Source organism: Sorghum bicolor, chromosome 4 (assembly GCF_000003195.3).
Source record: "Sorghum bicolor cultivar BTx623 chromosome 4, Sorghum_bicolor_NCBIv3, whole genome shotgun sequence".
Classification (NCBI taxonomy): domain Eukaryota; kingdom Viridiplantae; phylum Streptophyta; class Magnoliopsida; order Poales; family Poaceae; genus Sorghum; species Sorghum bicolor.
Genome location: NC_012873.2, coordinates 9,910,199 through 9,933,603, shown reverse-complemented (window position 1 = coordinate 9,933,603; position 23,405 = coordinate 9,910,199). Strand labels below are relative to the sequence as shown.

The window sequence follows — 23,405 nt, the reverse complement described above, 5'->3', positions numbered from 1 at the left end:
TAATTGAACAATAATTACTACAACAAACAAACGAAAGTGCTACACTGTCACGAAATTTTTTCGTTCAACGTGATCGTGGGCGACCTGGCGGACCCCGTGGAGGACGGCCCCTCCCCTGCTACCAGCTATACACCAAATCATTCTACCAGCACCCGCCGACAACCAGAAGCCAGGAGGATGGCTGATGGCTCACAGTCACATGAGATGGCACGCCGTGGCACGGCTGCACGGGACACACAATCACACACAGCCGCCGACCTGAGCTAGCTGTCACGCTACTTGTTGGTGCATGCACGCTGCCGTCGCCAGGCCCAGGCCTATCGTGCACAGATGTACTATACAACAACGACGCCCACGACCCCCATGCGGCGCGGGCGCGCCGGATGTCCAGCCACCCAGCGTCTCCATCGTGACTCGTCTCGTCGCAACACGCAGCTCATATATAACATATGCATGTACAGGTTGCACAAGAGCACAGGGGATGACAGGACGCAGTTACGATCAGAAAGAAGCTTGTGACTACACTTTCTTAATTATTTATTCCTTGGGTATGATATGAACACAGGAACGAATAATCCTATCATGCATTGCATATGCTTTCTGCACAACCATCTTTGGCAGATGTATGTATGTATATGTATATCTACGAGCTAATGCGCTGCACTGTCTGCTACTAGCTTCGTAGCTAGCAACAATGCCGCACCATCGATCTGTGTAGCCTAGCTAGTTCTAGTTGGGCCTGTGGCAGTTGATCCTGACCTCCAGCGGCGTCCCGGGCGCCGGCGCCAGGTTACCCATCCTCACCATCGCCTTGGCGAAGTCACTCGCGAACGCGGCTCCATCGCGGGCGTACTTCCTCACCAACGCATCCTGCGACGATCCGCCGCCGCCGCCGCCGAAGAGCTGCTGGTCGGAATGCAGCAGCCCCCGTCGCTGCACCAGGTCCTGGAAGTACCCGTTGTCGAACCTGTCAGGGGTGACCGCGTCCAGCGGCGCGACGTTGTTGCCGTCCGCACCGTCCGGACACGCCCGGCGCATCTGCGCGGCGAAGCCGGCGTCGATGGACGCGGCGGGGTCGTCGTCCCCGCCGCCGCTGACGCGGCCGCGGAACGTGACGCAGCGCGCCCTGCCGACGGTGTGCGCGCCCGACAGCGCCGTCATGTCGCGCGGCGACAGGCCCTTGGCGCCGAACGAGGCGACGAGGGACGACAGGTTGGAGGCCGGGCCCGGGAGGAGCGCGTCGGCGGCGTCGCGGCTGGCGGTGCGCGCGTCCAGGCGGCCCAGCCGGACGGCCCACGACGGGCCGCCCAGCAGCGACACGGCGTCGCGGGCGGCCAGCGCGAGCACGTCCGCGCAGGAGACGGTGCCGGGCCCGCCGCAGGCGGAATCCGCGGCGGCCTTGGCCGCGTCCACGACGTCGAAGCCGCGGAGGGAGTTGGCGTTGGGCGCCGCGCCCTTCTCGCCGGCGGGCGCGTCGTCGAGGAGGACGGAGGCGTCGCAGCCGTTGACGAAGCAGTCGTGGAAGAAGAGGCGGAGCACGGACGCCCCCGCGCGTGGGTCCGCCGCCACCGCCCGCGCCATGGCGGAACGCACCGCGGGTTGTAGGCCGGGGCACTTCTTGTCGTAGTACTTGGTCGACAGCGCTGCGGCCGTGCGCCGCCCGGCGAGGGGAGAAGAGACGATGGCCAGGAGAAGGAGCACGAGGGTCCTGAGCGAAGCAGACACGGCACCACCGGCCATGGGATGAGATTGAGGTGAGCACTTGGTGAGCAGAGCAGAGCAAAGGTGATGGAGGACGATATCACGAGAGGGAAGCAGGAAGTGAAGTGAAAGTGGCGGCAAAGGTGAGTGACGGGGATACATACGTCGCGTGTGCAGTGGTCGGTCGGTTGACCACACGCGGAATGGGCTGCGCCATGCATGCATGCATGGGCATGCACAGGCACAGCACACACCCGTCTCTCTGTGTCTCTGGTGTCCTCCGATCCGACTCGAGCCAGCTGCCGAGTGGTATCGTGTTTGGATTCCTAGCATAGGTTTGGCTTGGCCGGGTTCTAGAAAGAAGAAAGAGAGTGAGCAGGCTGATAGATAGGGTGGCCGTAAACGGTTGCCTTGCTTGTACTCCATGGATGGATGAGTCACCTGCTTTCCGTGTGATTCCTAACGTCACAAAGTATGCACCATGTCACAGAATTTGTGCACCATGTCACAGGAGCAGGCAGAGGAAACAGCGGCGACACCACTGAAGTTAACTCTTGCATCCAAGAGTGAAATTCTCACTGCGTCCTAGACCGGGACTCAGTGAGCTACCACAAGATATCAAGAATCCATTCCTTCCTGGCACCCTACCTCCAGTATCACCATTGGATAGTCTTGTAGTATCACATGTTATAAGCATCAGCATTGAGGGTGTGGCATTGCGATTTGACGCATTATGAGGCATCATGTGTCAATAATTTATTCACCAGACAGTGACATGAGTGACATGAGGTTGGCATGCTAAGGAAAAGACGAGCTGACAGGAATGTATGGTATGATTGTGTGACGTGATGAGCATTCCACGTGCATTTAACTTTTAGAATTTTGGTGGTGTGTTGCGCCGGTATGTGGTGGTCATTTCTCACCCCCAACAACTTTTTTATATATTGTGTGTATTATAGAGTCATTGTCACTTTCTATATTTTGCTAACTATATTTAGATAATAACCAATTGAAAATGTTCTTAGAGTGTATTTTCCTATCAAAATCTCTATTCCTAACAATTAGGAAAATCATAGTCTTGGAGTTGCTCTAACTCTTGGCTCCTCTTGCTTTTCATGCTCAGAATATATAGACTATTTTCTAGAATACACTTATGATATTTGGCTACATATAGTACTTCTAGGTAGAAATCCCAATCGGATCCATATATACATATATAGGACGCGTTTCTTTTACACGCGCGTGTAGTTACTCTCATCTATGTATCTCTAGATTTAAGGTGTATATGACCGGACGAAATGTATATAAACAAAGTATATGATCATACTAGACCATCTAGAGTGATATGTATGTTAAGTATGCATACATACATAGAGTATATGGTTATACTTATTGTATATAATATAGTAGTGGCATTTTAGTAATATATTTAAAATATAATTTTTTTGAAAAATTTTCGCGTGGTAAGATCCTGAGTATCTTAATATGAGTATATAAACATATTCAAACTGATAAACAAGTATGAATACATACACAATGTAGTTTATGAAGATGAGAGTAACTACACGTACGTGTACAAAGGAATTTCCATATATATATATATATATATATATATATATATATATATATATATATATATGGCAACTAGTCTCCTCATTGTTTTATTAACAAAAATAATTCATAACATCATATAGTCCACGGGCTTTTGCCTCTAACAAGTAACAACTGCCAGCACCGACGATACAGTTGCCCAATCCGATAAAATCACAAATCACTAACGCTGGAAAAAAAAAAGAAACTCACTCCTAGCTGAGTGTTTTTTTACACTATTACTACATGACATGAGGCCTGTTTGGTTTATGGCCTGCCCAGGCATGGCCTGTTTGGTTACTGTCCCGGGCCTGGAATTGCTGCCTAGGCCAGGCATCTTTTTTCCAGGATCCAAACCAAAAAGAAATCGGACCACTGAGATTCTACACAGCACCCGGAACTTGCCTGCGTAGCCATAGCAACCAAACAGGTTCTTGAATAAACTAGTTAAGAGTGAAGACACCACCAACACTAGTAGAGCCTCACTGCATTTCAATTCCAAACAACAACTGGCCTCCATGCTGCTCAAGACCTAGGATTACTCTTAAGGCAGATTTTTAATGACAGATCTAGTTTGTTTCAGAATACTTGAAACCATGCTTCCTGAAATATTCTCTAAATCCATACACGCTCTGATCATAGTTGAACTGCAGGAGATACAATACATCGTCAGCTCAACAACAGAAAAATGAATTCAACTATTTAACGGACGGACAGGCACCAGCTTACAGGTAGCACTTTTACAGAATACGGTGTGAATATATGAGATGAGTCACCTGCTTTCCGTGCGGTTCAAGCGGCGGCGGCGGCGGCAGGAGCACTTGATGCATGGACAGGTCACCGATGGTTCGCGACGGCGGAAGCCGCGAGAGCCCGATCGATCCGTGTGCAGGTCACGTACAACTCGACATCTCCACCCCTCGCCTCTGCTTGCTGCATGCGTTCGTTCCTTTACCGCGTGCTCTGCGTGAGGCAGTCACCGTACGACGTACGTACAATCTCTGGCCTTACGCTCCGACACCGACCGTAGCCCGTCTTGCCCGTATTGGGAAGGGCGCTCAAACCGCCCATAGGCCAAAACTGCCGCTCGCTGCCTGCCGTGGGCGGCCGGTGCACGGAGATGTTTCCTCGCGCGGCGAGGTGGAGGATCGGAGGAGGCCGGGGCCGGCGACCGCGTGAGATCGGACGGTTGGCGGATCAGGACAGTTATGGTGCCTATATATATATATGCATGATGCAGTGCAGTATGGCCAGCAGCACTGTGCGTGAGGATGAGCTTCTATCATTCCATCGCGTGGTATATTTTGCATTTGCAATGCAAGGCTTCTCCATCATTAATTGCATCGTATGGTATATTTAGCTGAGTGAAACATGCAATGACCAAAGGGCGGAGGAATTCATCCAGAGCACCATGTGCAGAAATGCAGGATATTCTCAGGTTAACAAGGCAAAATGCAGAGAGAGAGAGGAGAGCAGTTGAAAGGGTCATACTATTCTTCACTACTTTAAGCCATGTTTAGATTGGAGATGACAAATTTTTGAGTATCACATCGAATGTGTCGGAAATATGTCGAGAGAGGTTTTTAAAAACTAATAAAAAAACAAATTACATAGCTCGTCTGAAAACTGCAAGAGACAAATCTATTAAGCATATTTAATCTGTCATTATCACATGTGTGTTACTGTAGCACTTAAGGCTAATTATAGACTAACTAGGCTTAAAAGACTCGTCTCACGATTTTCAACCAAACTATGTAATTAGTTTATTTTTTGTCTATATTTAATGTTTCATGTATATGTTCAAAGATTTGATGGGATGGATGAAAATTTTTTTAGGTGGGAAACTAAACAGGGCCTTAACATTTTTTTTTGACAAGAAACAACTTTATTATCAGCAGCAACGAGCTGCAATGATTGTTACATTGATCAAGTCTACAAAGTGTAGAACTTAAGTAAGAGGACATTCCATTTCATGGTGTTCATGCGAGCATGAATACTGTATATTATTGCTCTGAACAGTCCTATGTAGAAAGGCTTCTCGTGCCAGAGTATCAGCTGTTGAATTAGAGCTTCTTTTGACTTTGAAGATCTTGGATTCCCTGAAAATGATATGGTTGGAAAATGTTTGGGTGAAATGCTTCCAATCTGGGGGGTTATTATGGTGTGTTTGATTGAAGAAGTGAACCAAAAGTTCACAGTCCGACAGGAAGGCCTTGTTTACTTCCACCCGAAAACACAAAATTTTTCAAGATTCCCCATCACATCGAATCTTTAGACACATGCATGGAGTATTAAATATAAATAAAAATAAAAACTAATTGCACAGTTAGGTCGAAATTGACGAGACGAATCTTTTGAGCCTAGTTAGTCCATAGTTGGACAATAATTACCACAAACAAACGAAAGTGCTATAGTGTCACGAAATTTTTCACTTGGGGAACTAAACAAGGCCGAAGCTGACTCTATCAATGTTCAATCTGTCATATTTTTCAGCGAAGGGCCTTGTTTAGTTCCTCCTGCAAACCAAAAAGTTTTCAAGATTCCCCGTCACATCGAATCTTGTGGCACATGCATGAAACATTAAATATAGACGAAAAAAAACTAATTATACAGTTTAGCTGTAAATCACAAGACGAATCTTTTGATCCTAGTTAATCCATGATTGGATAATATTTATCACAAACAAACGAAAGTGCTACAGTACCGAAATCTTTTCACTTTTTGGAACTAAACAAGGCCAAGGAGTGCGTGGGTAGCGGCGACCGGGTGGAATCGGATGGTTGGCGCATGCGGATGAGGACAATTATGGTCCATGATACAGTATAACCACCAAGGACACTTACAATGCAGACTCTATCATAGAGTCTAAAGTTATTTATTACCTCGAACAATGTGGACTTAGAGTCTAAATAAGACTTGGAGTCTTATTTTTTCTATTTCTTTCTTCAATAAATATGGTGCCACATCAGCAAAATACCATAAATAATGTTGGGAAAATGCGCACTGCACTCCCCAGCAACACGGTGAATCGAGAGCCTTCTCACGCGATGCAGTGAGAGACTAAGCGACAATGGACGGTGGGTTCAACAGTCGGTGAAAACGGTAAATGCTCTCTCTCTCTTAATGGTGGCATCGCTCCTCTTATATAGGGCTCAGAAACCGACCTAAGATAGATAATTACAGAAATGCCCCGTGACGGTGGGAGAATATCCTGGCATATTCCTACGTTACAGTCTACTGACCCCAAGTCATTTATGTAATTTCACACCACGAGCTCCTCGCGCGCTCCACGGCCGGGGCTTCAACTCGTCGAACGCTTGAATCCTCCGCCCGATCGTCGAACCTTCGACGCACGTATGCCGGAGGTTCCTCGGCTTGGCCACGCCGAAGGTTCCTCGGCTTGGCCTCGCCGGAGGTTCCTCGGCTCAGACGCGCCGGAGGCTCGTCCCCTCCGCCGCGTCCTTCGCGCTTCCTTCGTCCATCCTCCGTCACGGCAAGGCCCGAAGGTTCCTTCCTTCTCCGTTCATGACCTCCGTCGTTGTCTTAGCCCCTGCAATTGCTCAGTATCACAAGAGACGCGTTAATATTAGTCCCTCTCAGAACCTCCGCACATATTCGTACGAAGGTTCTCCGGGTGGAGGTTATCCTCCGAGGCAACCAGGGGGAGGATGCGGCCAATTTCTTCCTTCTCCGTTCATGACCTCCGTCGTTGTCTTAGCCCCTGCAATTGCTCAGTATCACAAGAGACGCGTTAATATTAGTCTCCCTCAGAACCTCCGCACATATTCGTACGAAGGTTCTCCGGGCGGAGGTTATCCTCCGAGGCAGCCAGGGGGAAGGATGCGGCCAGCCCCCAACAAATAATATATAATTAATTGTCTTGGACTCTGTGATAGAGTCTTGCATTGTGATTGCCCTAAGAGCAAGTATTATAGTGGGTTGTAAACTTACAGCGAGTTTAGGCACAGAAATCAAGAAATTTTATGAGAGAGATAAGTAGGGTCATATATTAATAGTGAATAGCTAACAATTGTATGGGTAGGCTGAGAGAAGACTAAAAAAACCTTACAGCCAGCAAGTGAGCTATATTATTAAACTTGCTCTAACCGGAACTAAGGTTGCTTCTATTTATGTTAGCCGTTAGATTTTAGTAATATAAATTTTATTATATTATATGTATGAATTTTGATATATTAAATTTAGTGATATAAATTTTGATATATATTGTATATATGAATTTTGATATATTGAATTTAGACATAAATTTCGATATATTTTAGCTCTATCTAAATAGCATGAAAATTTCTAAGATAGACTTAGAGCCTGTTCACTGGTCTAAAAACTATGGCTAAAAGTATTATTCGCTGATTTATTATGAGAGAAAAACACTGTTGGTTAGCAGAACAAAGTACGACTTATAGGTACGGCGTATTACTTCAACATCTGCTTAACTACATTGTACTGTCACACAGAAATAGCACAAAAAAATTCGGAGATAAACTTAGTGTTGGGTACCACAAAATAGGATACCCTAAACAAGAGGATAAAAAGCGACAAAAGAGACCTGCAGACGCTCACCTCCCCTCGGCATAAGCAATCAACGGTTCGCCCGAGCCCAGGCCTCGAGCGCAATTAACGCCTCGTCCGAGCCCCGACCTCAAGCGCAATCAATGACTCGCCCGAGCCTCGGCCTCGGCACCAGGCTTCTCACACACGGCGATCGTATCGTTGACGCGACGCGAACCATGCTTCCTCCCATACCGCGGCAGGACACGACGCCTACTATTCCAACAACTCTCGTCCTTGTAGAGCCTTACTCATGATACTGTGGGTACGGCACGACAGAAAGAGGAATGGGAAGTGTTAACTCACACTACTGTAACCATGTCTAGGAAATTACTGTGCTACTGGTGCAGGGCAGAGCATAGGGCCTCAGCGACACCCCCAATAGGGACGACCACGCCGCTACCACTACCACAAGGACATGGCGACCAATCTGCGCAGTACCGATGCCATAAGTCTCCTGCATAACAAGAATAGACGGCACTATTTGCACATGTAAAACCCTGCTTTCTCTTGTGGCTATAAAAAGGGAGGCATGGCACCTCTTAGAGTCAGAGCAACCCAACAGCTAGACACCCTAGAACTCAGGTTCCACTAGAATTAAGTCATCAACACACCACATGAACATCTATCAAGTCGAGACCTGGGACTACTTCTCTCTCTCGTGCAAGCTTGTACACCCCTACTACAAGCACTCTCGGGTGCAAGATAATACAAGATCCGACCCCCCCCACTGGACTTAGGGCATCGTTGGTCCGAACCAGTATAAACCCTCAGTGTTCTTCTTGCATCACCATTCAGGTTAAGGGGCACGCAGACTCATTAGTTGTTAGTGCCTGGACCCTGAGTCCAAACACCGACAGTTGGCGCGCCAGATAGGGGCCTTCTGCGTGTGACATCTTTTCCTCCAGGAAAAACTCGGATGGCGGACGGTTTTCGTCCACTTCGCCGCGGCACCACCATCATGAGGTTTGGGAGTTTGGAGTTCATGTCCATTGGCTCCGGCTACGACATGGTCCTCCTCCCGCCTCGTGATGACGTTGAGCCTTGTCCTGAGCCTCTCCCGCCCCAACCGGTGCGCGGGAGACGCTCGGGACATCATGCAAGGGGAGCCCGACGTGGACGGCAGAGGTCCAGGATCCCTGACCCCGTTTCTGAGGCCAGGACGCTCTAGGCCCTTCCCCGACATGTTCCTCATCAGATCGCCCACGCCTCTGGCCCGCGACGGGCCAGGGGAAAGCCTCGTGGAGCCGCTAGCTCCGCCCCAAGGTCCGGCAGGGGACGGCGCCTAATTTAATACTCGAGCAGGTTAGATGGTGCATATTATGTAAGCGTGGTGCTTAGATATTATATGTACCTACGAATGCTCCCTGATATGTCAAGACGTGTGGAAGATCGCGGGAGTGACAGGTCCATTGAGTCCTCTGTAGTCCACCCTCTATGCATAGGTTTAAGTAGAGCGCGATCGCGACAGAGGTGACGGTTACGTCTTAATAGTCTTCTTAGTTGATGCTCGTTATGATATTTTCTGACTCTATTGTGTCTATAGATGAGAGTGTGTATATTACTGTGAGCTATAGACTTATTATTTAGGAGTTACTTAGGAGAATCCTTCACTTTAGCTAAATCTCGAGTTTAACCAGACTAAGGCCTTGTTTAGTTCCGAAAATTTTTTGGATTTCGCTACTATAGCCTATGTTACACGGATACTCCAAGGGAGGTAACGTATCGGTATCCGATACTCGTCGGATACGCGGATACACCATTTTAGTGGATTTTCTTTTGAGAAAGTGTGTATCCGCGTATCCGATACGTATTGTATCGGATACTCGTACCCGTACTCGTGTAACGTAGACTGTAGCACTTTCGTTTTTATTTAACAAATATTGTTCAATCATGAACCAACTAGGATCAAAAGATTCGTCTCGCGATTTACAGGCAAACTGTGTAATTAGTTTTTGTTTTTGTTTATATTTAATGCTTCATGCATGTGCCGCAAGATTCGATGTGACGGGAAATCTTGAAATTTTTTTAGATTTGGAGTGAACTAAACAAGGCCTAAAGCCCTCAAATGAGACAAGGCCCAGCATCTGGAAGTTTCTGAAGGAGGTCGTGATCATCTCGAGGGAGTCCTCGGTTGCGACCATGCAACATAGCCTAGAGCTCCAGCAACGTTCCAACTGAAGTGCTTTGCTCTGGATTGGCTAATAATCGGCTCGGCAGCTACCTGTTACTGGTGGCCAGCCGAGCCACGGGCAAGATCACGTAGAATGAATCGTTAGGCACAACGCGGAGGACGGCGGCAATTGAGCGTATCTCCTGATCGGTGAGCTCCTGGACAACGGAGGATCGTCTGTTAGCTATTTTTTTTTCCTTTTTGTCACACGACGACGTTACTGGAGGACGAATGGAAGTCTCAGCTTAGACAAAAAAAAAATCACGGTGGAGAAAAATCAGCAGCGATGGAAGTGCTTGCACTCGGCTGGCAGCCTGGCACGGTGGCACCTGCAGTGCGCGGCGAGACCCGCCTCGATCTGACGAAGAAGGCGAACATGTCCGGATCCGCGCCTCCGTAGGAACACGTGCAGACGGGCATATATACAGCACAGACAAATGCAACTCGGGCGCGCATTTTCTCTTGTTGGCATGTCACTTTCCAAGGTTTTTACAAGAATTCGATCAGAAACCAAAATGAGGCTTGACGTGCGCGTCTCGCCGGATTGCTCGTCTTTCCTGCTAATCTCCACTGTCGGATCCTTGTATTTTTGTCTGTCACGGGATGTGTGCTAGTGGTCCGCTCACGGACGCCGGCAGTGCACACACTGCTGTCCAGCAAAACCGCCACGTCCACGAACACGACAATTTGGCCATTTGGACGGGTTGGTCTTAGTTAATGGACAAGAGGCGATATCACTTCAGGTGACTCAACATATATATTCTTCGTCAACTTGCGGATAACAGGATAAGGAACCTTTTTCCAAATGTTTAATTTGTTATTACTAGTTGCTGAACAAGGGATAAGATCATGAAGTTTGGAGTTTGTGTCATCAAGCCCTTGGAGTTTGTAAGGGCACTCACAATGCAAGACTCTATCACAGAGTCCAAGACAATTAATTACATATTATTTATGGTATTTTGCTGATGTGGTAGTATATTTATTGAAGAAAGAGGTAGAAAAAATAAGACTCCAAGTCTTATTTAGACTCTAAGTCCACATTATTCGAGGTAATAAATAACTTTAGACTCTATGATAGAGTCTGCATTGTGAGTGCCCTAATGTATTTCCCTAGTCCAAACTTTTTAGATAAGCCGATGTAGCGTAGTATAAATAAAGAGACAGATAGAAAAAAAGTGTTATTGGAGGACATGAGTTTTACGAGCATGAAATTTATTTACGCTGCTTTTTAACATCTAAGAGGATATGAAACTTAGGGAGTGTTTGGTTGATGGTGTGAATGTTTAAAAATTGTCTAGTAAATTATCTAATACTTCATGCATATGTCCAAACATTCTATATCATAGGCGGTAAAGTTTACTGTCTCTAACCAAACAGGGCCTTACATTGAGATCGACCTTACACTATTGTCGCTAGATTAGAGTTAGACAAACTTATATTAGATACAAGTACCCATCCTGGACGTTCAAAATCAACACCTAGGGCTAAGATTGATGCTTGAGAGCAGAGTTGCCTGGTAGACTCGGAGCTAAACAGCCCCTTAGCTCCTACTTGCATCTCCTAGCCCGTTAAATTTGAGCCTCCTAAACTTGACTTATGGTCCATAGTAGTATGTTTTAAGCTTAGGTGAAACAATCAAATAAGTTTAAGGGCCGTTAGTGTAATTTTATTAACACACAACCAATGTAAGGTATTTTGGTTTTGTTATGGGACAAATTAATCTAACATGAACAAAGTTTCCATAACATGTACACCATCAAATTAGATTTATAAATCCACTACGAATTACATTTATTTGATATTGTAGGTGTTTTGTATAAATGTCTATAAATTTGGTTAAATTTCAAGAAGTTTAACATATGATAAAAACAATATACCTTGTATTTTAAAAATAGAGGGATTATTGGCAAAAGAAAAGATTCCACTGTAACAATCGAATAGATAAGGTTTGAACTATGGCCATATATGCCATACAGCAACATGAAGTAGAGATAGTGAAACAGGCCACGTGCCGTTTCAAAGGTATGCTCTACAGTTGCCACTGATCACTGATAATACTCGAGCGAAGAATTAAAATAAGAAAATGCCTAAGTGATATTTCCAAGAGAATGTACATACGTCGCTTTCGAAATTCCAAATCTTCGAAGAAATGGAGAAAACTCTACAACTCCTTTGTGGTTGCGGGGAAAAGAACAGTATCAATTCAATGATGCAATGGAATGGAATCATTCGAATCCTATTTTTCTACTTTTCATTCCTGTCATGCTTCATTCGTCGCATGGAATCGAATCAATGAACGAGTCAAACAGATTCGCATCCCTTGTGATTCTGAAACTGAAGTCACGAATTGACTGTCCTGCAGTTGAGCCTGATCTCCCCGGCGGCACCCGTGAGCGGGGCGATGTTGCCGAGCCTGACCATGGACGCGGCGAAGTCCGACGAGAAGGCGTCGGCGTTGGTGCCGTAGAGCCTGACCAGCGAGTCGAGCGCCCCGTTGTTGAAGAGCTCCTGGTCCGAGTGCAGCAGGCCGGCGCCGGTCATCAGGCTCCGGTAGTAGCCGTTGTCGAACTCGTCCGGAGTGAGCGAGTCGAGCGGCGCGAGCGCGTCGTCGCCGCCCGCGGCCGGGACCGGGCACACCCCGCGCTGCTGCGCCGCGAACGCCGGGCTCACGTTGTCGTCGCAGTAGACGCGGGTCCGGAAGCTCGCGCACCGCGCCATCCCCACCGTGTGCGCGCCCGACAGCGCCGCCAGGTCCCGCGACGTCAGGCCCTTGGCGGCGAACCCGGCCACCAGGCCGTCCAGGTCGGTGTCAGGGCCGGGCAGGTCCGTCCCGGCGCCCGTGCTGTTCGGGAACGTCGCGTCCCGCCGGCCCAGCGGCACCGCCCAGCTCGGGCCGCCGAGCTGATGCACACCACACGCACGTTTAGCCTGGGGGCTGCAGAGCAGAGACGGAACGGGAAAAGGGCGGAGAGAAGAAGAGCACGGGGCGGGAGGAACAACAGACCAGGTTGACGGCGTCGCGGGCGGCGAGGGCGAGGATGTCGGCGCAGGAGACGGTGGCGGGGCAGGCGGCCTCGACCTGCGTCTTGATGGTGTCGATGAGGTCGAAGCCGGAGGTGGAGGCGCCGGCGTTGGCGCCGGCGCCCTTCTCGCCGGGCGTCGTGGGCGTGTCGTCCAGCAGCAGCGAGGCGTCGCAGCCCTGGGTGGGGGGAGGAAGAGGAACGATCCAATTACACGGTATTAAATGAACGCATGTCGTATAAGCAAGCATTGCCGGTCGCTCAAGCTCACACTCACATTGACGAAGCAGTCGTGGAAGAAGAGGCGGAGCATGGCGGCGCCGGTGCGGGTGTTGTTCGTGACGGCCTGCGACATGGCCTGGCGCACGACGCTTTCCACGGTGGGGCAGGTCGACGAGTAGAACCCCGCCGAGAGCTGCGCGCCCGCGCCGCCCGCGAGCGCGGCGGCGACCAGCAGCGCCGGCAGGAGCAGCAACCGCCTCGCCATCACAACCCTACAGTACTCGAGCTCAGAGTCAGAGGGATGAGACGAAGCTTTTTAGGCTGTCGTCAGAGTATCCGCTACTAGCTGGCCGACCCGACTGCACACTGCAGCAGTGCCTGCCTGAGTGGGGGCGCTGGCGCACTGCCACCGCCCACCGACTAGCGTTCGCAGGGGTACGTCCTGGACCTGGATAGTGGCGGTAAACGTGCGAATGATGGTGGCCGTCCGTTGCGTTCGCCGCGCGTGGGCCGGGCGCGGATGGACGGAATCTAGCGCGCCCCGCCCTCGGCCGTCCATTCCAATATTCCTCGGCGCGACTCCGGGTTGGGTCCAGGGTCCTGCGCTTAGCAGCCAAAGTTCCCGCAACATAGGGTACGTGGTACGGGAACGTGGTACGCGGTACGACATTCTCATAAACTATGGAACGTAGGGGGTATATAGCTTTGTCTCGTTCCTTTAAGTTGCGGAACGCGTTCCACTTTCTAAAGGAACGTGTTTGGGACGTAGTGGCTGGCTCAGGTAGTTTTACGTGTTGTTTTGAACCAAATGAATTCGATTCCTAGCGTGATATAATTTACTATTGTATTTTTGTTTCATTTAGGGCTGTCCAACTCTAACTTTAAGGCTCATTGCAGGTCTAGGCCAATGAGTCAATCACCATCTAGATTTTTCGCCGACCGCTCACTGACAGGCACGGCGCAGTATGCACACACACCACGAAGTTCCATAGTCGCTTGGGACTGACGTTCCTATGATTGCTTCTATATATGATTCGTGTTCCACCGCATTTGAAAACGATGTTCCATGATGTTCCCGTTCCACGTTTCGGGACGAAGTTCCCGGAACGGGGGAACGTGACCATGTTCCCGTAACCCGGCTGCTAAGATCCTGCGTCTGGCTTGGCCTGGCGGCTTGGGGCTTTGGGGTGGCGGTGGCCGAACCTGGTTGCAAGCGCACGCAGCACAGATGCCACGCCGCCGTCGGCCAAACGCATCCGATGCCCGATGTCCAAGGTTAGGCCTTGTTTAGTTCAAAAAAATTTTGCAAAATTTTTTCAGATTCTCCGTCACATCGAATCTTTAGACACATGCATGAAATGTTAAATATAGACAAAAATAAAAACTAATTACACAGTTTGGTCGAAATTGACGAGACGAATCTTTTGAGCCTAGTTAGTCCATGATTGGACAATATTTGTCAAATACAAACGAAAAAGCTACAGTATCGATTTTGCAAAATATTTTGGAACTAAACAATGCCTTATTCGCGCGGGCCATGATTAAACACCCTGGTGCACCGGCGGCTAGTTTAGTTTGTTTGTTCAGGCGAGCGGTGGGTGCGGTGCCACGCCTACTGGTGGTGGTGCCGTGGTGGGGTTGGGTGGCGCCACGTCGCGTCGCACTGCGTGGTAAAATAAACTATGCGGGAAACAGGGCGACCACACGAGAGGCGACGATGGAGTGTTTGGGGCTTTTGGGCTCGTATTTTTAGGCCATCAGCTGATCACCGTACAGGAGGCGTCAACGGACGGGCACGCTGAGGCCCAGTCCAGCTGGAAATAAGGGGTGATGAGTTTCGGTTGCGAGGCTCCGAAAGCCCATGGCGGCCTGCAGAGAGCAGATGCATGTTGGGGGGATCCACGACCGAAAATGGACAACAAAGGTTTCCCGCAACTTTCCTGATTGTCCGATTTCCCTCCCTCGTCTATAATCGGCCGGGTATTTCTGACCTCTCAACCTCGATTGTTTGTTTTCCTATCTTGAGTGATTTTGATATAGCTTCTGACATGACATCACGCCAGACGTATTATATGGCGCCAAAAGAAGTAAATCAGTCTATGTTTGATAGTTCAGGGGTGAATCGGACTATAAAATGTATTTTGAAAAAAAAAATATATGCAATTAAATGTCCTAAAATCTAGCTTAATCTTAAAAATTAATAATTTTTTTGAGCCAAGACAAAAATTGTATGAGTTTTCTATAATTAAATTGGATTTAAGGATTTTTATTTGCATTATGCTCCATGTAAAAAGATTCTGATGAATTTTTAGAATTTTTGTAAAAATATTTTTTTTGGGTCTGATTTAGTTCCTGGACTTTTAACTTAGTCCGATTTATAACCATTGGACAAAAGTGGCATCATGTATAAGATGACTGACGTGACACCATATCAGAAAAAAAAAACTTATCATTAAAATCACTTAGGGTGTAAAAACAAACGGTTTAAAAGCTGAGATGATAAGAAAAACCAGATTTATAGACGAGGGAGGGAAATTGATGGATCTCGAAAGTTGAACGGATCCGAAGGACATTATTGTCCATCACAAAACCAAACCAAAAGCTTCTTCGATTCCGTTGAGCAAAACAGTCGCCACAATCATCTCGATCTGTCTGACCATGCATGCCAGTATGCAATAGATGTCCGGCAACCAACTGCTACAGAAGGGCAGCCACGCAAATCACATCGATCATCGTAACGAGAATCCTCTGCTAATCACATTTTGCCGCTAGCTTCTCTGATCTGATTGCGGTGACCGGCCGTGTCCGTCGTCGGTGCGTACGTGTCACATGGTAGTGGTACGGATATGACACATTTTGGTAAGGCCTTGTTTAGTTGTGAAAAGTGAAAAAATATCGGTACTATAGCACTTTCGTTTGTTTGTGACAAATATTATCCAGTCATGGACTAACTAGGATCAAAAGATTCGTCTCGTGATTTTACAGCTAAACTGTGTAATTAGTTTTTATTTTCGTCTATATTTAATGTTTCATGTATGTGCCACAAGATTCGATGTGACGGAGAATCTTGAAAACTTTTTGGTTTTCAGGTTGAACTAAACAAGGCCTAATGACCGAGAGACATCTCACGTCAACACACCCTGCCCGCGTCGTCGAATGCAGGAAACAGCTGCCATTATGGTGCATGGTGCTACTACTAGTGGCACGTACGTACTTGCACGGTGGTTGCACTTGCACCTGCCCAATTCTGTCGTTGTTGATTTATGCGCGTGACCATGATGATCTATGTGCAACTACACGGGTGCTAGCCCCATTGACGCACAACCGACGGTTTTGACTACGCAAGGAAACAAAAGAAAAATTAAAAAAAGCGTATATAACTATATGCTAACTTCAGTTGAAAAACCATGTAGGACATGTTTGAATCCATTAGCATTAAAAATTAGCTAGCTAATAGCTAATAGCTCGCTGTTTGGCTCCACCACTTACTTATATATGATAGGATAGGGAGTCGAAAGTAAGCATCTATTAACAACTCTAAACCTGCTAATGTAACCAATAGTGAGCAGCTCTCTAGCTAATGTTTTAGGACACTCACAGTGCAAGACTCTATCACAGAGTCTAAGACAATTAATTACATATTATTTATGATATTTTGCTGATGTGACAGCATATTTATTGAAGAAAGAGGTAGAAAAAATAATACTTAAAATCTTATTTAGACTCTAAATCCACATTATTCGAGGTAATAAATAACTTTAGACTCTATGATAGAGTCTGCATTCTGAGTACCCTTAATAAGCAGGTCGTTTGAATCCACTAGTACTAACTTTAACCGCTAATTTTTAGTACTAGTGGATCTAAACATGCCTTTATTTTGACTAGAATTAAGCATTATTTTGCTGTATTAGGAAAATGACGTCTTTTCCGGACCTAAAATCGGAGTACCATTTATCTACACATTGCATTTGTAGTTGTAGATTGCTTGAGGGAAACAAAACAAAAACACATGTCGTCTGTTCTTAATTATTCGTCGCCTCCCTGAAAAAAAATAATCATGAATCGACCAATGTACGTACGTACAAACTTACAGGTTAAAATCGGGGTACAAAGAAGAGAAAAGAATAATGCGCGCGGCCAAATAAAAAAAATAAAAATTAACGAAAAGCAGCAATGGCCATGCAGTGATCGTTGTGTCACGGCACGCTGGGCCCCACCTCCCTCCCTCATCCATCCTATCCTGCGTCCTGACAGCGGCGCTCCACCCACCAAATCCCTGAAATCATCATCATCATCATCATCGTCTCCGCTCCGCCGCTCCCTTCCAACGCACTCCACACTTTCCACGCAAAAAAGCCACTCTCCTCTTAGCTGGCCATGTCGCCCGATCCAGACCGTCCGTCCCTCCCTCCCTCAGCACGAATCTCGAAAACTGACTGGCTGACTGGTGGTCTAGTTGGGTTTCCGGCAGTTGGCGCGGATCTCGCCGGAGGAGCCGGTGAGCGGGCTGATGTTACCCATCTTGACGATGGCGGTGACGAAGTCCGACGAGAAGGCGGCGCCGTTGCGCGCGTACCTCGCCGTGACGGAGTCGACGACGCCGGCGCCGAAGAGCTCCTGGTCGGAGTGGAGGAGGCCGAACTGGGACACGAGGTCCCGGAAGTAGCCGTTGTCGAACTTGACGGAGCTCATGGCGTCCAGCGGCGCCAGGTTGCCGTCGGTGCCGCCCGACTGCGGCCCGCAGATCTGCTTCCGCTTCGCCGCGAACCCGGCGTTGATGTTGCTGTCGTTGTAGATCCGCGACCGGAAGCTCGCGCACCGCGCCGCCCCGATCGTGTGCGCGCCGGAGAGCGCCACCAGGTCCCGCGAGTCCAGACCCTTGGACGCGAACGCCGACACCAGTGCCGCCGCGCTCGAGGATGGCGACGGGAGGTTGCTGTTCGCCGCCGACTGGCTCGCCGTCCGCGTGTCCCGCCGCCCTAGCTGCACCGCCCATGTCGGCCCGCTCAGCTGCATTTGCATTGTTCCATTGTTTGTCATGCATGTCAGTGAAAATGCTACTACTCGATCTCCAACATTACAGTGCAAACAAATCTACTAAACCAAGTGTAGTATAGTAGTTGATTAATTAAGCTATCAGCTATGTATGGCCACTTGCAAGACAACCACCACATTGTGTTCGTCGAGTGTCATGGAGTGCAACTAGTGCAAGTAAAACTTGCTACTGTGACGGATGAACAGAGCAGCTACCGACGTACAGTAGCCACATGTGAGACTGAGCGTTTGACGACAAAAAGGGCGAAGAAGATCGATCAGATGAGGAAGCATCCGTCGTGCTAGCCATGGACCCGGGGTAAGCGGTTGGTGAAGGTTGCTGGCCCCGCACGTTGCTCATGCAGCTAGTTTGACGGGACCGATCGAGCCGATCGAGTTGCATGCATGAGCATGGCTAATTGTGCTAATGGCTATGGATCATCAAGAATCCAAGATGCATTTTTTACTCACTGACTGATGATGGACATGGGTGGCAGCAAGCAGTACGGGGTGTCGGCAGGTGGTGGTGGTGGTGTGGTGTCCCTAGCATGCTTGGACGGCCGTGCGATGACATGATGCAGGCAACAAGCAGAGGGGAAATGGCAAACGACGACTCTGACTGACCAGGTTGACGCCGTCGCGCGCGGCGAGGGCGAGGATGTCGGCGCAGGAGACGGTGCCGGGGCAGGCGGCCTCCACCTGGGACTTGATGGCGTCGATGACCTCGAAGCCCCGCAGCGAGTTGGCGTTGGGCGCCGCGTTCTTCTCCCCCGTCAGCGTCGCCGAGTCGTCGAGGAGCACGGACGCGTCGCACCCCTGCAATGCACGATCCAGCCATGCCATGATGCCATGCCATGCCGGCCGGCAACGTCCATGTCAGTGTCATTCCGTCCGTCCAGCGGTTTCATCATCGATCAGATGCGGAAATGCCGCAACTAACCGTGGAGTTGGATGGCGACGTTGGATATGGCAACTAGCAAGCAAAAGCTAAGCTAGCTTTTTACCTGGACGAAGCAGTCGTGGAAGAAGAGGCGGAGGATGGAGGCCCCCATCCGGGGCTCCTGCTGCACGGCGGCGGCCATGCCGGAGCGCACGATGCTCTGCAGGTTGGGGCAGCTCGCGTCGTAGAACGTCGGCGACAGCTGCTGCGCCATGGCGCCGAGCGCCACCACGCACGCCACGGCCACCGTCGCCGCCGCCACTCGCGTCAACAACAAGGACGCCGGCGCCATGGATGATGCTAGCTAGATTGCTCGACTCTGGGATTGGCAAGAATAGGCTGCCTCTCGGACTGATTGATTGAGCTGCTGCTGTGGATAATGGAGTCCGTCCGGTGTCCCAGCACTGCTGCTCCCCTGAGCTCTATATAGTGTGGCCGATTGCGGTGGTTACACGCATGCGTGGACCGACACGCAACAGGGGCAGATCGAGCTTGCAGTCCGTGAACGCATGGCATGGCGCCCTGCATGAACCATCAAATTGCATCGCGCATTGTTGCTTGCTCAGTTATTAAACACTTCAACTGCAGGACCGACCTCATCGATTAACTACTCTATTTATTTATACACGTCTCTATCTATCTTGCCTTTAGATCGTACACCACGACTAAACGGCTGGATGCCATAGCCAGCCAGTGGTACAATGTGCATGTGTGTGCGCGTACGTACGTCTGGTGTGAGATGCATGGTGCTACTACTATCCTACGTGGTAGTTAGGTGAGTGAGGAGAGTGAGGACCCAGGCCAGGTCCAGCTGGTGAGGGAACACACTAGTACTACTAATAGCCTGTCCTTGTTTAATTAAGGAGTGAGAAATTTTTGGGTGCTGTAGCAATTTTATTTTTTTATAATTATTATTTAATTATATACTAACTAGACTCAAAAGATTAGATAAACTGTTTAATTAGTTTTATTTTTTTATCTATATTTAATATTTTATAAATGTGTCATAATATTTGATGTGACGAAAATTTTTTTTTTTAAAAAAAGAAATTTTAGAGTGAACTAAACACGGCCCTCGCTAAAGTGGGCATCGCGGTCTAGTATGCGTGTGCGCGACTGTCGTCGTCAACCCTTTTGGGACCCGGGTACGTATACGTCTCAATCGGTCTACAAATGCCAAATATCCTATCGATGGCATACAAAGCCACGTACGTAGGTAGGCGTATCTTGGCATGTATGCGCGCATATGATGCGCCCTGTCAGCTCTTGTGCCAACTTGTGTTTCTGTCAGGATGTGTGCTGGAGGCCGTAGATATATATTCCTTTGTGTCATCAAAATTTACAAGTATATCTTTTCAGTGTTCCCTTCAACAGTACTACTTTATTTCTTTTTTTTTCAGAAAATGTTGAAAGTTGGTTCGATGACTCACATATCCATGATGACGCTAACAGCTAATTTAAAATTATTTTATTGTATATAAAATTATACATCTTGCCTGAAGCATCTGTGACATCTACATTGATAGTATAACGCTAAGCCCTCTTTTTTTTTAATTAAAAAAACAGGGAGACTGATGTTCTTGCCTTTGCTTGTGATTTTATTCTTGTTTTCTAAATCTCTAGCCATCATTTGCCCCCTGTTCTAGGCTCTGCTAGCTCATCAAGGTCCAATAAATAAATTAGAGACAACTAAAAAAATAAAAATGAAACCTCTCTAGCCTTATCCTAACCCTCTCGGCTTCCGCCGATGGTTCATTAAGCATATGCAACTTGTAAAACTTTGTTTAGATTTAGAATATTTGCAAATTTCACTGTAAAAAAATATTTAAAAATGCTATCCAAATATTATAGAGTACAAAAACCATAGGCTACTAAAAAATGGAGCAAATTCACATGGGAAAACTAGTCTTCTTTTAGTTGAACTAACTATGTTAACTCTGATCCTCTAAACAGAACAAGGATAAACTCTGCCTTTGTTAAAAAATAGGAGCAAAAATATAAACTTACGCTATAGAATCATGAATTACATCAAGTGCCAAAACCCTCAAGGAAAAACTATCAAGAAAATAATCCTTATCTGTAAACAATCAAGTAAATTCTATCAATCAAGGAGAAAGGATAAGGGAAAATATTTTTATTCGCGGTTTTGGCTTAGTGAAAGCCCTTTTTCATGTGCTCCTGGAATTGAACTTGTGACTTTAAGGCTCCACATGAAGCACACTTACACCACTACACCTCAACGTAATTTATGATTGAGAATTATTTTTTTATTCTATATTCACTTTGTTGAATCTTGTAATCAAAATATGAGATTCTAAATGATTTCAAATGTAAAAAAGTTTTAACTAAAAAGGTTTAGTTCTCATCGAATGCTATAACTTCAGTTTAGGTTGTATATACATTTGATGTCATTTGTAGTATTCAAAACATTTGAATTTCAAAGCTATGATAACTTCCTTGGCGGTTTCCAAGTAAACCCAAGAAAATATGAATTATCTTGGTGGTTTTGAATAGCACTATATAAATATGAATTACTTTGGCGATTTTGAATAGTACCCAAGGAATGAGTAATTATCTTGGTAGTTTTTAATAACACTTAAAGAAACCTGAAATTACCTTGGCGACTTGGACTAGAACTCATGAAATGAGTAATTACCTTGGTAGTTTAGTTAGCACTCAAGAATATGTATTTTCTTGGAGGTCTATGTCCCTAGCCAAGGAATCTACACTTCCTTTGACAGTTTTATTTTGGCACTCGAGAAAATTATTGGCCCTCAAGGTGAGTGTAATAAAAAATAAATTATTAAAGAGAGAGAGCATGCAAGGATAAGTAATTTTAATTTGTTTTGTAGTACTAAATATGAACTTCTTTATGTCTCAATATTCTAGCCCATACAATTTTTTCCTCCTCCAAGTATTATTTTGTGAAAATTGATACGAGTATATGACCCACCTTCTTTCATACTCACTAGTCTATTAACCAGTGCTTTTGCACAGGCTCAAATCTTACCAGACAAAAGTATTAGAAGCCTGTGGATAAATTAAAGTACCTATAGAAGAATCATTAGACAATTCATGAGATTTATTGTCCATATTCTCACTTAACTAGGAGTTTGTTTTGCTTGTGCTTCACGTTAGTCATCCAGCAAACAGGAAAAAGATGAGACACATAATCCTGTTTTATTTACTCTGCCTAGCTCATTTGTTCCCCAAATCATAGTAGCGCTACAAATGGAAAAAGTTCACGTGCAAGACGATCAGTAACGAAATATTCTCAACCAACCATTGTCGGGGAATAATAGCACAGACGATAAAACATAAATATAAATCCATGCAGAACCAATGCAATAATACCAATATTTTTTCCCGCGCAAAAAGAATCAATAATTAATCTTCACCTGCTCATCAAGATTCAATTATGCCTACCCTAAAAAAGCGATTCAATTATGCCACATTGTCGGGTAGAAAAATAATGGAAAGAACGTGGTACAGTACTTGCGTAGTATCAGCATCAACATGTAAATGAAAGGAGCAACAGCTTTAATCATTCCAATTCAGCAGAAGTCCGCGACATCGCGTTGGCTGTTGCTGGTAACTAGTACAACGTATATATAGAACCTAAAAATTACAATCATTCAAATATTCAATCATTGCAGCGTAGGACGTACGATCGAGTCTGCATTGGCAATTTGGCATGCTTAACATTCTTGATGCTTGTTGTGGCCCTCTTCAGAGATACGGTTCCCTTACACAAGAGATAAATAACTTTGCTTGTTCAGCTCCAAAATACTTGATGCTTTAGAATTTGGATGCGTCTAGGAGATGAGGTTTTCGCGATAACCTTCGGGTCAAGTGCCCCTCATCTCTTCTAGAGAGAAAAAAAGGGCAAGAGAGTTTCTTTCTCACAACACCCACGGCGCTGTTGTCCCCAGTCAGCCGCACACTACCAGATCATTGTAGTTCCCTAGTACACTAAATAATAAGAATACTACCAATAGTGTGCATATAGAAACCTCGGTCATGAGCAATTGTTTCGGGAAGTGCTTATATTAAATACTAAAAGTTGCTTGCTCGGAGAAGTTTACTTCACTAGGAGAATTTGCATGTTCTAGTTGTGGCACCCCTGTTACCAGCCGCACCGTCTAGTGCCCGTCGCTAT

At 47.0% G+C, this 23,405-nt stretch overlaps 2 protein-coding genes across 2 annotated transcripts; both read right to left on the bottom strand.

Annotated features, from left to right (window-relative positions):
- Nucleotides 512-1,740, bottom strand: LOC110434732 (peroxidase P7-like). Its single transcript, XM_021459446.1, has one exon. It carries the CDS (start codon nucleotides 1,738-1,740, stop codon nucleotides 730-732), a length of 1,011 nt encoding a protein of 336 aa, XP_021315121.1. The 3' UTR covers nucleotides 512-729.
- On the bottom strand, nucleotides 12,101-19,847 carry LOC8077676. Its single transcript, XM_021459640.1, has 6 exons — nucleotides 19,311-19,847; nucleotides 18,931-19,122; nucleotides 17,749-18,282; nucleotides 13,328-13,552; nucleotides 13,035-13,229; nucleotides 12,101-12,931 (listed from the first exon to the last, which is right to left on the bottom strand). The coding sequence occupies exons 1-6, from the start codon at nucleotides 19,536-19,538 to the stop codon at nucleotides 12,371-12,373; spliced, it is 1,935 nt and encodes a 644-aa protein (XP_021315315.1). The 5' UTR covers nucleotides 19,539-19,847; the 3' UTR covers nucleotides 12,101-12,370.

Coding starts and splice junctions, on each gene's coding strand:
- LOC110434732 (XM_021459446.1), bottom strand. CDS start 1,740: ATGGCCGGTGGTGCCGTGTCTGCTTCGCTCAGGACCCTCGTGCTCCTT.
- LOC8077676 (XM_021459640.1), bottom strand. CDS start 19,538: ATGGCGCCGGCGTCCTTGTTGTTGACGCGAGTGGCGGCGGCGACGGTG. Junction 13,230..13,327: donor TCCACGACTGCTTCGTCAAT/GTGAGTGTGAGC, acceptor CCCCCCACCCAG/GGCTGCGACGCCTCGCTGCT. Junction 12,932..13,034: donor CCCGCGACGCCGTCAACCTG/GTCTGTTGTTCC, acceptor GGTGTGCATCAG/CTCGGCGGCCCGAGCTGGGC.